At 41.0% G+C, this 16866-nt stretch overlaps 1 protein-coding gene across 3 annotated transcripts in view; it reads left to right on the top strand.

The window, feature by feature from the left end:
- NR4A3 (nuclear receptor subfamily 4 group A member 3) overlaps positions 1-10666 on the top strand; it is a 29704-nt gene extending 19038 nt beyond the window's left edge. For all 3 annotated transcript variants that reach the window (XM_075022818.1, XM_075022819.1, XM_075022817.1), the window contains one exon: positions 7674-10666. In XM_075022818.1, coding sequence (XP_074878919.1) covers positions 7674-7936 — 263 coding nt within the window. In that variant the 3' untranslated portion in view covers positions 7937-10666. The remainder of the gene's footprint in view (positions 1-7673) is intronic.
- Positions 10667-16866: the final 6200 nt, after the last annotated feature.

Genomic DNA, 16866 nt, shown 5'->3' with positions numbered 1-16866 from the left:
ATAGAAATGTCTTTTAATTAATAACGCCCCACATTTCTTCCTTTCCTTGATAACAACCCTTTCAGGAGTTGGCTATATTGTGCTGGTCTTGCCAAAGTTTCCAAACAAATGGAAGTAACTGTTGCCTTTAAAAGGAGAGCATTTCAGTCCATAAAAGCTTTAAGGTTTTCTGTATTTGTCAAACTTTTCTTGATTTTCTCACCTGTATGAGGTGGTGCTTAAAATTAATGTAGCTTTCTGCTTATTCTTTTACTTCATGAGGCCAGTATATCTCAGGCCATTTGCTCTCAAGGACAGAGTATACCTTCATGCGATCTAAATTAGACCGAAGCTCCTGTGTCCAGTGATTTATATTCACAGGTTTCAGATCTCCAAGGGCAGCTAGGTAACTTAGGGACTCAACCAGAAATTTGGTCACCTGAAAATGGATGGTATTGTGTAATGATGAACGATATTAAAAAAAAGCTGAAAGAGGAAATCAGGTAATTATGGCTAAGAGAGCACTACAGCACAAAATGCTGCTGGGCAGGGTTCTTTTGAGACTTTCTCGGTGATAGTGTATTGAAGTTTTATATTCAGGTAAGCCTTGAGATTTGCCTCTGGTATTGCATCCCGTGAGAAATGGCTTCTTGCCTTCTCCCTACAGTTTGAGTATGACAAGCCATGTGCTGGTTTTCAGCTAGTGCCACCAAAAGAAAAAAAAAAAAAAAGATACATTTTGGAAATCTGGAATCTGTTGAACATTTTTAAGCATTGTTTTGAGGCTTGGCTTAGATTGTTTTAGGTGCCGTTCTTTATCTCTGGAGAAGGTACTCTGCTGTAATGGACTCTTGGAGGCAATGGGTTGCTAGCAAACCGTGGTTCAAGCCCTTTTTGTGAGTCAGAGCAAGAGAGAGTCACCTTTTCCAGGAACATAGGATATCTGACTACTGAGTATCACTGTCTTTTGTGTTGAGGCCATCTGACATACTGTGCGGGCCACCGAATGGCTGTTGTGTACGATGATTTGGGGACAAGCTGGTGCTCAGAGGGACACCGAGGCCCAGTCTCTGGTGTGATTCCAACAGGAAGGGAATCTGACCATGAATCCTCCATGTCCTAGATGGATAGCCATGTCATTGGGCTGCAGGATAGGAAGGAGCAGGAAAGCTCTGTTTTGTGAATCTAGTTGCTTGCTTTTATTAGCAATGCTGCAAAACCGAAATGTTGGCTTGAGCAAAATTTGCTTCATTGTTACACAAATTGCTCCAGTTCTTATTTTGCATTAGTCAACTTTTCATGACTTGATGGTTCAACCAAAAAAAGAAAAAGACAACAGCACAGTGTTCTATAGTAGTCATAGCTTGTTTTAATACTGTACAGCATCTTAGGTAGCACCAAATTCAAGAATTGTCTCTCCGGGTAAAGAAAAATGCTCCTGGGAGTAATGACCTGTTTGTTCTTGATTTCATGAGTGCACTCCGTAGCCCAAACAAAGATGTGCTCTTAGAAAACAAACTCTCCTGTATACTAGTCATTGGCAGTATTGCTGAAGGAGAAAAGTAAGAGAAATCGCTACTCTCTTTCGCATGTTCTCTTTGTTCTGCAAGAGTGACAGGGAGAACTAACATCTCTCTCCAAGTGAAGGAAGAGGGAATAAATGTAAAAATTAGTGTTGGAGGCTAAAAGACATTCCACTGTTCCCAGTGTCCCAAGATACTGAAGGCTGTTCACTCATTTTGGGATGTCATATTGGTTCCCTGCTAAGAGCCCCAGTAGTTCCAGTGCCTTTAACTAACTCTGCTGGCTTGTTTGGAGCTGTGAAGCTCCATGTCCTAACTCAACCACAGCTGCAGGTCACACCATAGGATGCATGGTTATAGGCAGATGTGACCATTCGTTCCACGTAGTAATTTTGAAGAGAACGACAGGAGACCTAGAGAGTATCACAATACTCACTAATTCCCTGCTTGCTTTGAGTAAAACTACAGGTATGCACAACATAAAATAAACAGGAAAAGATTTTGTAATATTTTGCATTGTGTAATCCATTAGAAAGTCCACATATTTGTGCTTTTTCTGTTTATTTTATGTTTCCTGGGAATTTGCAGTATGTTGCTTAGAAGGAAAAGCATCATGTTGGATTCCTGATGAATTTCCAAGTCCTTTCAGACAGGGCATCAGCTTGAAAGAGCACCCAGAATGAAAGAAGTGACATCTGGTTTATCATGTGCAGCTTGCAAACAGTTAACTTAAAACTCTGCAATGCCAAAGCATATCTTTTTTTTCTTTAAGGTACTCCTTTAGGATCTTCCTCTCTCTGTCTCTCTTCTCTTTTTTTACTTCCTTCAGTTGGTTAACAAGGGCTGGACACAACTTCCTCCAGCGCACATCAGTGGTGCTCTGAGCATCAGCCAGAAGAAAGTAGTTAGGAAACAACACATGACACTCACCCCACATCCCCATGAAAGCAAGAAATTAGTTCTGTCCTGTTCTTTTTCTTTGGATCACATATTCTGTTGGGATGTAGGATCTAATGAGCTAAAGAAGAGTGCTAACATGGAAAGAAAATGCTGGTCATCTTGGGACAAGTTCCGTCCTTAGTTCCACATGGACAATTTCTGTCAGTTTAGTGTGTTCCATGGATCACAATTGTTCCTGTGCAACCACTCCACTGTGGACTGGATGGTGTTGACAATGAAGCTTTGCAAAGTAGACCAGATATTAGCTCAGCCTATTCTTGAAAATGCTTCCTTAACTTCCCAAATGACCATTTTTAATGCTCTGTTTTATAGTTTTTCTAACAGTGTGAAAATATAAAGACTGAGAGTCCAATGCAGATCATCTCAAGGGCACACTGTAATTTAGCCTCAAATTTCTGCCTGCTCTAAAACTGCTAGTGTTTTCTCTCTCTGCTGATTCACTTTTCCTCTCTGCCTCTTCCTTTCTCTATCCACATCAAAATATTATTGTTTTGCCCACTTGACACTCTCAGTGGGATGCTGCTGAGTACAGAGCATTCTAGCCCTCATTCAACCAAGCTCTTTCAGCATATGTTTTATTTTAAGTGTGTTACAGACCAGCCCAGAACCACTGTATATATTGGGCTTATTCACACTCTTAATGCTTTGTTAGACTGGCACCAGAACATTGAAGAATATTGTGAGGTTTCAATTAATTATGAGTTTGTGTTTGTCTTCCTGCTGTTGGGCTTTCCGTTCCAGTTTACAAACACAATTTTTAGCACCATCAGTCATACCAAGAAAGAGTAATGAGTCCAGTCTGGCTAAAAAGGGTCTGGCTGCTGCAGTTCCCTTCTGAACATGAATTTGTCCAACTTCCCTACGGAAGGGAGGCTCACCTACTCTTCAGCAGCAGATATCCTTCAGTCCTGTTGCCAGGATCCTCCGGAGTGGGTGCTTTGTGTGCTGGGTCTACATACGAGCAGGTGGCAGACTGGAGGAGTGTAGGAGAGCCGGTTATAAAAAAAAAACCAACCCTCCAGATTGCATTGTCTGCCTTCCCCCCGCCACTTTGCTGAGGGAAGTACTGTCAGCATCAAAGTGAAGTACTCACTCCTCCTTCTCCACTCCCACCTTTTTGCTGAGGCAAGAACTCTTTCCTTCTACAGCAACCAGCCGTCTCTCTGTTACGTTGTGATTTTCTTAAAGGAGGGAGCATCCTGTGTGGTCATTCAGCTCATCTGACTTTAGGTGCCTTGCACAGCTGGTGGATAGTACAGGGCACCTCCAGAAGATGATTCATCCACCTAAAATTGTCATCATCTTCTAAAAATGCCCAACATTCCACCGATGCTAGGAGGAGCTCGAGAAGCCTGCGCTCCTCGCTTGGGCACCCTTGTGAAGTGCCGGAGAGTTAGGCAGGATGAGTATGGGCCAGACTGCAACAGGAAAGGAGACCCTTGGATCTGCCGAGTGGCAATCCTGATGCGTAACAGAGCGTACACGAGACAACCAGAAAGCTGTAGGCAACTGAGCCTTGTGCTTATTTGAGTTGTAGAAGGGGAAGAGGATTGTGAAGGGGGAAGAGAAAATCAGATAACTATATTGAAACCGAGACAATCAAGAGGCCTATTTTAAGTCTGCAGCGTAAATCTTGTTGCGTTTCTGATCGGAAACCCTGACACAGAGCGCAGAGCCCAGGGGTCTCTGAGGTACGCAAGGTCTTTGAAATACTTGTGCTCTTTGAGAGGTGTTTCTCATACAGGTAGCGCTCAGTCTGCCTAGCCCTGGCATAATCTACCCCGTGTCAGAGATTAGGGAAAGAAGGACTAGCACAGCTGGTGACGGGTTTTCCTGCTCTTTTGCTTTCTTCCTATCAAGTTTTTGCTGATCAGCCTAATTATAGCACAGAATCACATTGAGATTCCTGGGAAAAGGAGAAAGGTGTAAAAAACTTGCTGCATTCAGTTTGCCAGGATGAGCTGCTAAGTTTGCAGAGCTTTAGAGGCAAGACTTCTGATGAATCATTTTGACAGGCTTATGGAGAGCATCTTTGCCATAAATCACCATTTTTCTTGCAAAAATCAATGGTATCCTAAAACACAAGGCTGAGAAATCCTATATTGACTTTACCCGTGCCTTTTTAATTGTCATTATAAGAAAGTCTGAATACAATAATATTTACACACCTCCTCAATCAGTTAGAGAAAATCTATCCATTTTGACTAGCTGTCCTTCTTGGGATAAATCTCGGCCTTATCATTTCCATGTGGATAAGAACATCCTGTGCAAGACAGCGAATGATTAGAGGCCATCAGCTTCAGCGCCGGGGCACACACTTACCACAGGTGCCTTGTGCTGCTCCCTTTAGGTTGAGTAAGAAAGATTGTGGGTCTGTCTTTGTGCAGATGGGCCTGGCTGCGTGGAAAAGGCAAGAAAATGTGCTTCCTGCTATTTGAACCCTATGAAATTTAAATCTTTGAGTACATTAGACCCAAGACTCCTCAAGTCTACCGGAGAGAGGAGCTGTTTCTTATACGAGTACATTCCCCAGAAATTAGTTGGATGCTAACACCAGAGACTGCAATGGCAGTGCCAGTGCATGCGAGCGCCCTTTACTAGCGGAAGGGCTTCCACACAGACGGCTTTGACTTTCTATGGGTTCACAAGGGATGCCTTAGGGATCGGAGACTGAAAACCCCTGAGGCAGTTCCAGTCATGAGGAATTTACCTTTGTAGAGATTTGCAAGTAGCAAAGGCCACTGCATGGTAATTCATGCAGGAGAGGACAGTTTGGTTTATTGGAGACTGCTTTAATATTGTAGCACCAGAGAGTGGCTTAAGGACGGACTCTCTCTTAATTCTGAATTTTCATGATTTTTTTATGTAAAGTAAGGCTACTAATATTATGATCTTTGCACATATTGTGTTTTGCATCGGTATGTTTCATGGCTAGCTACCAAAGACACGATTTGTTCATGAAACCTTCTGAACTTGTCAGTGTGAGACAAATACTGTTTAGTTCTGGCTGGAAATGTTAACAACATTGCTGTGTGCTCCAGAGCCAGAGATAATTTTCCATACTCTGCAGCAAGGTACACACCTGCTGAGGCATTGGTTTAAAAATGTGCTCTGCTAATTTGTAGTCGGGTTTTGGATCCATTCTAGTATTTCAGCTCCCTGGATCTATAAGATATCTTCACTTACACAGCCAGGAAACAACCTCAAAACAGATTAAAAGATGGGAACTCTTCAAAGACTGCAAGATTAATTTAATGTCCTGCAGATTCTCTCAGTAGGCTACTGGTACAAAAAAAAAAACAAACCCAGAGCTTTTCAAACCTGTATAAAATATTTATCCACCAAGATTTTTAATGGCAGAATCTGCCTAAGTATTTACTCTCAGTGACCTGTATAGTTAAGGCTTATATAATTACACTACACACCATTTACTGGAAGGGCTTTAAATATTCATTGACTCTTCGTGTTTTAATGTAAACAAGGCACTTAGAATACCTAGGGTTTTTAATTCCTGCAAGGTGAAAAAGATGTCTGAAGCAGATGTTACTGCTTGGATGAGTGTTGCTGTGAAGCAACAGGACAGATTGATGGTACTTAAATGATAGAGCACAGTAGCTTCTGGCCAGAGCTGTAGACGTCTGCACATCTCCGACTCTGATCCCAAACCAGTATTCTTCAGGAGCTAGCTCTGCCTAAGTAAATAAAGTTGAAAAAAAGTGTAAAATGGGTGAATATCAGTGGAAAATCAGGCCTTTACATTTCTGACTGCCTTCATTGAATCCCATCTGTTTTATTGGTTTGTCAAGAACACCTAGCCAAAGCAGGTGGTAAGGGGAGGCAGCGAGGAGTTTATATACACATGCCTGGGCAAGGCACCGCTGCGCCTTGCGCAGGCGTTACGCCTGCTTCTGGAAGTAAAGGAAACTGTACTCTTTTCACTGTTCATTAAGGGACGGACAGAGAAAGTATCTATCGCTCGCTCCTCCTGGAGTAGAAGAACAAGACTTGGGGGCAATGGGTACAATATGGCCCGTGGCTGCCAGGGATGGGGGAGAGGGCCAGGGAAGGCAGACGACTTCAAATGCATCAAAAATGAGAACTGCCACACTTACTTCTCGTCCGCTGCTGTCACTCTTTTTGTAGGTCTAGTTGATTAAAATTAATTTAACCTGCATTTTCTCAGACTGCCCTGTCTGGTGTAATTCTATTTCATGTGTAAATTATTATGACTTTGCTACGAAGCCAGCTCTTACTTACCTGTGAATTTCAAAGTCAGAGGCAAATCAAAACATCACAAAATTATTTAAGATTCTTGTTCTGAAGTATTATATTAATTTATCCACTAAATCTTGATAGCAAACACAAAATTTTTTCCCATGTACCAGTAAAGAACCTGCTTTTAATGAATCCCAAATCTGATTCATTCTATTTATGCTTAAAGAACTGTGGATGCGTTTAACACCTTTGTAGTATTTTAAAAGGCTATTTGAAGGGGGACAAACCCCAGCTCCCCTTCCTTGTAGGAATGGTGAGGTTTTTGTGATGGATAACACAGTAGCCTTTTCACTTTAGGCATTGCTCACTCAAAGCAAAATAGTTAACTTCCAGGCTTCTTTTATCTTAGACCTTTTAAAGATGAATAAACTAAAAAGCAGCAGCTGATCAAAATAACAAAGGGTGGTAAGGTGCCTTTAGTATCTTGTAAGAGTGTCTGCGAATTCCTGGTGGAATTCTACGCGGGCGCTGATGGAGCTGGCTAAGGATATCGATCGCCACTTGAATTCACTGAATAAATAATGGTTGCCATAGTTATTGAGCATTCACAACTGGTGGGGAAGCACGGAAATCTCCAAAACACCTCCTGTGATAGTTTTGCTGGAAAATCACCCAATTAATTCTGTCTCATATCTTGAAAATTATGCGAGATACGCAGGATGCTTGGACTCCTTGTACTAGAATTTCAATCATAATTGAGCATCTCTGCTGCCTATTTTAGCAGGTAAAGAGAAAAGGGCACTTGTCATCTCTTATTTTGTGTGGCAGAAAGGTTAAGTGACATCATATAACCCCAAATGTGCTGAGAAATCTTACACTTTCAAAGCATTTTTTGCTCTGAGTACCAGAGTATGGATTTGGGTTACTCCAAAGCAAACGAGTTCTCTCAGTTTGCGGTAGAGGTGCTGATGTGGTTTTTTTTCTCTCGCTTTGCAGAACGACATGGATTAAAAGAACCAAAGAAAGTGGAAGAGCTATGCAACAAGATCACAAGCAGTTTGAAAGATCACTTAACTTTCAGTTGCCAAAACAAAGGACAACCGCTCGAGTCTGCAGAGCCGAAGGTACTGGGTGTTCTGGCTGACTTGCGTTCTCTCTGCACACTGGGACTGCAGCGCATCTTTTACCTGAAACTGGAAGATTTGGTGCCAGCCCCTTCCATTATCGACAGGCTGTTTCTGGACACCTTACCCTTCTGAGTCAAACCACCCTCCTGAAAGGCAAACGCCCACCAGAGCAGGCAAATGGATCGTGACTTACAGCTAACATTTTTCTGCCCTCACTTAACAGAAAAGCAGCTCCAGGTCTAAAATGAGGTCTTTTCTGGCGCTTTGTCCTTACAACCTGAGGCCTGAACCTTACTGGCTTACTGGTTTGGGGTTGTGTTCTTTGTTTTCTTTTGTGTGATTTGGGTTTTTTAAATGGCTAATATGGCACTTTTGGACAATGCTATCCCAGCAGCAGTAAAAGGTTAACATGACTGTTTTAAATCTGTTGTTTAACACCTCATGGTACATGAGGAATAAAATTGTAGAAGCTGTGTTTGAGAACAAGAACAGCAAATAGTTGTTTGCCAGGGTAGTATGTGTTTTGTGAGGATACCTTTAGCATACTTCCTGCATCAAGGGCACATACATCAGCACAATCTAAACAAAAATTCACTTTTTTTAGCAAAGTACATTCAATTGAACATTTCATACAAATCAAATATAGCAAAATGACAATGGCTGTTAGCTCCCATGTTCAAGTGCAATTTTTTAAAGTGCTGTCTTACTAAGTCTCGTTTATTAACTAATTTATTTTACTATGAAAACAAACGGAAGAAATCAAGTGAGAAAATTACATGCACTAACTTACCTGACAGAGTTTTCCAAACTTGATTCCATGTAGCGCGACTTATTGACAAATGTATGTGGAAGACACGGGAGCAATTGTGGCTCAGTTGTTCCTTAGCTAAGGAAATCCGAGTAAGTAGTGATTGGAGCATACAGGGTCAGCATCAGGGATAGTTCGGTTTTAGACTTCTAACACAAGCGACTAGTTAGTAAACAGACGGAAGATGGTTTTCAAGAACAAGCAAGTCTTGTAAAATAGTATGAATGTAAGTGCTAGGAAGGATATAGTGGGCTGCGTTTAAACATTCCGTGTTCGTACTCCTTTTTGTATGTTTATACTGTTGATGCCATATTAATATGAAATAATTTGTTGCATAGTGTCTTTATTTGTATAAATGTTTGTATGCATGGTATATTGTAATGGCTTTGCCTGTATTTATTGCAATGACTGCCAGCTCATGGGAGCCCTGTTACACATGGTAACTAAATGGGGTGTTCACACTGACTCAGATACACCAGTTGGAAAACTATATACATATATATAATGTGTATATATATATATGTATATACCTATATTTGTGTGCGTGTGTGTGTGTGCGCGTGTCTTTTTATTAACCATTTGTATATAAAATATCTGTCAAATCACAAGCAGAGTTATTTTACAGTTTATTTGCAGTGACTTCTAAGGCAGTACTGTTTAGCACTTTGATATTAAAATCTTGCTCATGTTTTGCTAAATTCAAATAATATTTAAAAAGTTTAGTTCTAAAAAACTTTATATGCACTGTATTAAGTCAAAATTTTGTTGGTCATTTTGCTAAGGAAATTTTTGAATGTCAACCTGATGTCACTGTATCTTTTGTTAGCTTTAAACATTCTAGCTTTTGTCTTTTTTTAAACTATGCTGTTTATATGGAAATTAAATTATACAATCAAACAGATGCCAAATGAATTGCCTAATTGCTGCAAAGGATAACCCAGATATCGAGTCACTGTATGGTTTTCAAATAGTAATCTGGTATTTTATCACTTACTATGTTTGGATGTGCTTTTATGAAAAAATTATTCTTATATCAAGATTTATAGTAGTGTCAATAGGGAAACAGACTTCTAATCACTATAGTTAATATTTCCGGTTTACCTGCAGATAATATTTGGAAAAGTATTGCTTTTTGTATTGACTTTTAAGCTTATGTGCAAACATAATAGCATAATTAAATATCAGAGAAGCTAATGTTTCTTGTAGGTTGCTGTAACAAGCCTGACCAGCAAGACAAATATATTTTGACTGAACTCGCTTTTGTATATACTAAATATATATATATACGTATATATATATATATACACTCACACACATGTGCGCATACAAAAACATACAAACACAAAATCCGAAAGTATGTTTACTTTTGTCTCCTTGTGTAAGACACAAGGTCCCTTGAGAAATGACTTTTATCTAGGGACAAATCCTGCCAGGTGCTGAGCACCAACCAGATGAGGGCTTGCAGGCGCTTCTTGCGAGTGGGCCCTTACGAAGAATTTTCAGGCGAATCAGCATAGTACAGTAAAATTGCTTTTTTGTTGAGCAAGGTTTATTTATTAAGTGGAATGTGAGTGGGAGGTAGCAGGTCCAGAGCCCCGTGTGAGATTTCACGTAGCCAGTGTCCTCCAGTCTTCCATAGATAGTCTTAACTGTGATACTCTCCCAAATCCCGTCATCTGTGGAATTGTCCTTCATGTCAACTTCAATACACAGATTCATCCTAGAGTACAACCAGTGACAGGTCACAGTGGTAAAAGAAAGAGTTAACGCAGAATAAATCTACTACTTTTCTTAGAGCTCTCTCAGTGTGAACATGCCTTTGTCTAGGCAGAATTCAGGAATATATCAGGTGTTAAGGGAGAGTGCCTTGCTTTTATTTCAGACAACAGTGTTTCAAGAGTTTCTTCACTCCGCTAACCGCAGTACTTTTTTTCTTTTTCTTTTTTCTTTCTTTTTTTTTTTTTTTTTGTGGTGTTAACCTGTGGGTTGAAAGAAATGCTCTTGTACATATACAATGTAAATTAAAATTATTAAATTGAATAACATTTTTTTCAGAGGCCCCATGTGTGTTGAATAAGTATGCTTAATTCTGTTAAAATCTGATGCGAATTTTTTATCATTTATAAAACATTAAAAAAATTGTCTACTTGAGTCTTAAAAGTGGAAAAATTGGTGAAGCATGCTTAAGAACACTGGCAATTTAATGGCTAGCCTTTTGATTAAAATAGCTTTTATATAAATACAATAAGGCCTGCAGTATCTGGTTACGCAATCTCAATTAGATACTGAGAGCTGGATGATGGTTGAACTACGTACAGACCAGAGCAGAGGGACTAACTGCCCCTCACTGTACTTCTCCTCCATGCCAGGAAGGGATTATAATTAAATCACAGATAATGATGGCCACAAGGGAGGGAGGGGATGGCTACAGGGCTCATGGTCCCATAGCACCTACATCTGGCTAGAAAGAGGACAGAGCTCTCTGATCCCATCTTCCCCCACTTTGTGTCAGCAAATCCTGGTAAGACGTTGTTCCAGCAGGCACCTGCAGCATTTTCTTTAAGTGTGCATCCAATTCCTTTCCTTAGGGTCCCTTTGCTTTGCTAGGAGGGATCGCTTATCCCCTGCCAGACAAAACTGTTTGGCTACAAATGCATTTTCAACAAATGCAGTTTTGAGAGGCACCTGCCACTATTCTGGGTATTGCCATGAGTACCGACGGCTCCGGCACACCTCCGCCAGAGCTGTTCTTCTGCGGGGACTGCTCGGCTGGAGGGTACGTCAAATGATGTGCTGTGGCGGGCTGCAGGATCGACAGCTCCTTCTTTGGAAACGTGACAAAACAAAAGGTTGCTCAAACTCCTCCAAATTATTTGTTGCTTTTTTTCCATGCCTTATTTTTAAAATTAAACTACGAATCTTAAAATTGTTAATGATAATGGCAATGAGTTTTGCATAGTAGTCCCCCGTTAGGCAAAACATGCAGATTTCGTGACCAACCCACACCAGCGTCTGAATTTTCACCCCACGAGACAAAGCTTATCCTCATTAAACTCACAAGTATCTCAGTGTGTAATTACTTCAGGGGCCATAAGCTTTGTCCTTGGACATGAGAACAGAATCGTGTCCTGATGTAGATCGCCTGCACTTGTGTCCTTACGTGTGCCTTATGTGCTCATACCCATCAGTGCCAGAGTCCTTGCAGAGGGATGCGACACCCGATGATTGACTCTGGCAGTGGAAGGTTGGGCTGAGTCAGGAATGTAATAGCGGGTTCCTCTAGTAGACACCGTCCTTGGACAGGAGGCTGGCACCAAGGCACCCCAAAATGAGTAACTTTAACTAGAGGTGAGTCAAATCTCTTTCTACAGTTTTCCTACTTTTACTTTTCACATTCACATTTGTCCAATATACAAAGCTAAAGTTTCAGTTATGTTGCAGAGAGGAAGGAGAGAGAGAGGTTTAATTGTATAAAATTAAGCATGGCTCTGACAAAAATTGGCAACTCCCTCTATGGACACTATGAAACATGTCTTTTGATTAATTATTTGTATTATAGCAACACCTAGAGGCCACAACACAGATCAGGACCCCATTTTGCTAGCTACACTAATTAGCACGTCCAGTACCCACCCAGGAAAAGATCCAGTCCAAATAGACAAAAGAAAAAGAAAGAGGAGCAACACAGGAAAAAGGGAGTAGAGTGCCATGCCCAAGGGCATACAGAATTTCAGTCACAGAGTTGGGAATAAAAACTTTTATTTACTGAGCTAGTGTCCACTGAATGCTCTTATTTTGTTTTCCTTTTCTGTCCCTGGGCAATTTATGCTGCCACTGTATCGAATTTTATGCAAACTTGATAAAAGCATTGAAAAATTCAGAATAACCCATGTATTCAAACTGATCTTTTTTACCCTATGTATATAAGTCATCTATGAGACTATTCAAAATCCTGGTCAATCACATGTTTGGAACTAAGCTGCGATACAAACTACATAGTATTTAGAAAAGAGATATTTAGCTGTTCTTTATTAAATTAGTGAAACCGACCATTAGCAATATTGCAAGATATGGATTAAACAATAATTACTAATGGATACAAAAGATTAACTTTTAAAAATGCCAAACTATTGATGCAGTAATTGAATAAATGGGGAGTCAATTAATCAAATTCTTAGCAGCAGATGATATATTTGAGAACTGTATTCCAGAACTGCATTTGTGAGAATTACCAATACAGTGATTTGTCAAATAAAAGAAAAAAAAACTTGTTTACCATATGGAAACACTTTTAGCAATTTTTCTTCTGTTTTCTTTTTTAACATTAGACACCGTTACTTTTATATTCATAATATGGAATGTTCTGGCTGCATCTGGTTACAGAAGAAGTTTGAATACATGAAGTTGTGACATGGCTGTGAAAGTTGGATGAGATCAAGATTCTGAACTAAACTCACAAAAGCAAGGATTTTCTTTAAAAAAAAGGGTGGGATTCCAGCTGTGAATAGACATAATGTATATGGCAAGATGCTTATGTGCATATAATGGAACTGCTTTAATGTCAAGTACAAGATTCTGAAGTCATGCAAGAGACAAGACTATGGGGAAAAATTGCCATTTTCCCCCACTGTTTAATATTTTTATAGAATCCTAGAATCATTTAGGTTGGTTCCCTCAGCCGCTCCTCATAAGACTTGTTCTCCAGACCCTTCACCAGCTTTGTTGCCCTTCTCTGGACACGCTCCAGCAACTCAATGTCTGTCTTGGAGTGAGGGGCCCAAAACTGAACACAGGATTTGAGGTACAGCCTCACCAGGGCTGAGTACAGGGGGACAATCGCTTCCCTGCTCCTGCTGGCCACACTATTTCTTTTACAAGCCAGGATGCCACTGGCCTTCTTGCCCACCTGGGCACACTGCCGGCTCATATCCAGCCGGCTGTCGACCAGCACCCCCAGGTCCTTTTCTGCCGGGCAGCTTTCCAGCCCCTCTTCCCCAAGCCTGTCGCGCTGCATGGGGTTGTTGTGACCCAAGTGACCCAAGGACCTGACACTTGGCCTTGTTGAACCTCATACAATTGGCCTCGGCCCACCAATCCAGCCTGTCCAGATCCCTCTGTAGACCCTTCCTATCCTTAAAGAGATCAACGCTCCTGCCCAACTTGGTGTCATCCGCAAACTTACTGAGGGTGCACTCGATCCCCTCATCCAGATCATTGATAAAGATATTAAACAGAATTGGCCCCAAAACTGAGCCCTGGGGAACACCACTTGTGACTGGCCACCAAGTAGATTTAACTCCATTCACCACCACTCTTTGGGTCCTGCCATCCAGCCAGGTTTTTTACCCAGCAAAGAGTACACCCATCCAAGACATGAGCAGCCAGTTTCTCCAGGAGAATGCTGTGGGAAATGGTGTCAAAGGCTTTACTAAAGCCTATCTAGACAACAACCACAGCCTTTCCCTTCTCTGCTAAGCAAGTCACCTTATCACAGAAGGAGATCATGTTAGTCAAGCAGGACCTGCCTTTCATTAATCCATGCTGACTGGGCCTGATCAACTGGTTGTTCTGTATGTGCCATGTCATGGCACTCAAGATGATCTACTCCATTTTAGATTGTTTATCAATTTTTCTTAAAAGAACAGAGAAGTCTGACCTTGTTTAGGTGGAATTTTACCTCAAATAAATAAATAAACAAACAAGCTAAGTGACATTTAAAGAAAGAAATGAGTTTAAGTAGCTGAAATATCTCAAATAACCTGAAGTTTTTAACCTGCTAAGTAATGTATTAAAAAACTCCCTCCACAATAACTTCCACCGTGGTCTGTGATTAAGCACTACTGTAGAACAAAAGTGAATTACAGAGATGGCTTGATACTGGGGAAACTTTAAAACGTAGCAGTCAGAAAACAGAAATTAATTTACCTTTCATGGGGTCTTATTATTTATCTTGCTGTGTTTCCTAATTAATTGACGATATTGATGTTTACACAGGGATTTGCTCCTTTCCAACTTTGCTTGATCCTGTGAAGAAGTCAGAATGCTGCATTTGTAGTAGCACATTTATTGCCATGGCAACAGTCAGGGATTTCACAAACACTAATTAGAGTTGGCAACTTGGAATGTTTTCAGTACGGTCCCATATAATTTTCCCTCTTTTATCCATTTCTCATTATACCATACTTTAATGATTGACTTCTTCAGTATGTATACAGTTTTTCCCCCATGTCCTCAGGTTTCAGTTAATACCTTCTCTGATTTACAGCCACCTTTCTTACACCTCCACGCACACCCGGTGAAGAAGTAACTGCAGTTCCTACCTGCATTTGTGTTAAGCTCCATTTCTTACACTTCAAATTAATCCAAGTTTCAGTGCAACCAGCTGGTTTCTATGCCAGCATGTGCAAAAGTAGTGAGGAAAGGTACGGAGGCTTAGCTGCATCTTCCCAGGCAAGCTACTTTTAAAGGTAGATGCTAAATCTTGCTCAAGGCGGAGTACAAGCCTTCTGTTTGCAAAACCTTAAGTTCTGTGAATGTCCAAAGATCATGTAAAATATTTTAATTCAAGCATGTGAAGAACATTTATAGACATTTAATTTACTATGTAATAATACGGAGAGGTGGGCCCGTGTGAACCTCATGAAGTTCAACAAAGCCAAGTGCAAGGTCTTGCACTTAGGTCAGGGCAATCCCAAACATGGACACAGGCTGGGCAATGAGTCGATTGAGAGCAGACCTGCGGAGGAGGACTCGGCGGTATTGGTGGATGAAAAACTGGGTATGAGCCAGCAATGTGCGCTCGCAGCCCAGAAAGCCAACCGTATCCTGGGCTTCATCAAAAGAAGCGTGACCAGCAGGTCAAGGGAGGGGATTCTCTCCCTCTACTGCACTCTCGTAAGACCCCACCTGGAGTACTGCATTCAGCTCTGGGACCCCCAACATAAGAAGGACATGGACCTGTTGGAGTGAGTCCAGTGGAGGGCCACGAAGATGATCAGAGGGCTGGAGCACCTCTCCTATGAAGAAAGGCTGAGGCAGTTGGGGTTGTTCAGCCTGGAGAAGAGAAGGCTCTGGGGAGACCTTCTAGCAGCCTGCCAGTACCTAAAGCGGGCCTACAGGAAAGCTGGAGAGGGACTTCTTCCAAGGGCATGTAGTGATAGGACAAGGGGTAATGGCTTTAAACTGAAAGAGGGTAGATTTAGATTAGATGGAAGGAAGAAATTCTTCACTGTGAGGATGATGAGGCACTGGAACAGGTTGCCCAGAGAAGCTGTGGATGTCCCATCCCTGGCAGTGTTCAAGGCCAGGTTGGATGGGGCTTTGAGCAACCTGGTCGAGTGGAAGGTGTCCCTGCCCATGGCAGGGGGGTTGGAACTAGATGATCTTGAGAAGTCCCTTCCAACCCAAACCATTCTTTGTTTCTATGATTCTGTACTAATAGTGCATTACGGTTATCCAATTGAGTTAGTGCCCTAATATACTCAGAAGCCTTATCAAACCTCATGTTAGTAGTGAACTTTTGAGCCTCTCTAAATGCAAAATGTATTAATTTGTTAACAAAGAAAGAAGGCAAATTTATGATGGCATCACCAGCAAGAGGGGAGGTTTTACTTCATTGGGCACGCTCAGGGTAAGAAAGAGATGTGCCTACTGAGCAAAGTAAAAGATTCCCATCCTGCGGCTCATTTGAGAACAAGTCCCAGCTGGTTGTCAAACCACCCTCCCAATAACAAAGATATCCAAATAAAACCAAGCAGAGAAAATATGACAGTATCACCCTAATTTGGAAAGGAACACAATAAATCAGACTGGTTAGAGTATACTTACACTCTAAGCCATTGTAACTTACTAGAAAAGAAGAGAAAAATAATGGAAGCACCTGGACCATCTTCATTAGGTTACAGGTGAAATTGTATCCTTTGCTTCTAACTTAGAAAGGATTTTGTACATTATTAACAGACAACTAATATTTGAATAATAAATTCTGAGTCTGATCACCATCTTCTTTCCCTACATGGTGGGGTGGTAAAAAGCCTCTTAAAAGTGGAAAAAGGTCTCATAAGGTATGAAGGAATTGAAAGTCCATCTTGACGGTAAATTACTGAATCTTTTTAGGAGATTATAACTGAAACCAGGGCAGAATTACTATACTTGAAATAAACAGTATAACGTGTTAAAAAAGGAAACAAATGATTTAGATTAGACATTAAAGTAAAAAGTGAACCATTGGAAGAAGCCCTGTATTCCAACAGAG

This window comes from Buteo buteo, chromosome 3 (assembly GCF_964188355.1).
Source record: "Buteo buteo chromosome 3, bButBut1.hap1.1, whole genome shotgun sequence".
Taxonomy (NCBI): Eukaryota; Metazoa; Chordata; class Aves; order Accipitriformes; family Accipitridae; genus Buteo; species Buteo buteo.
This window is presented reverse-complemented; position numbering and strand designations above follow the sequence as displayed.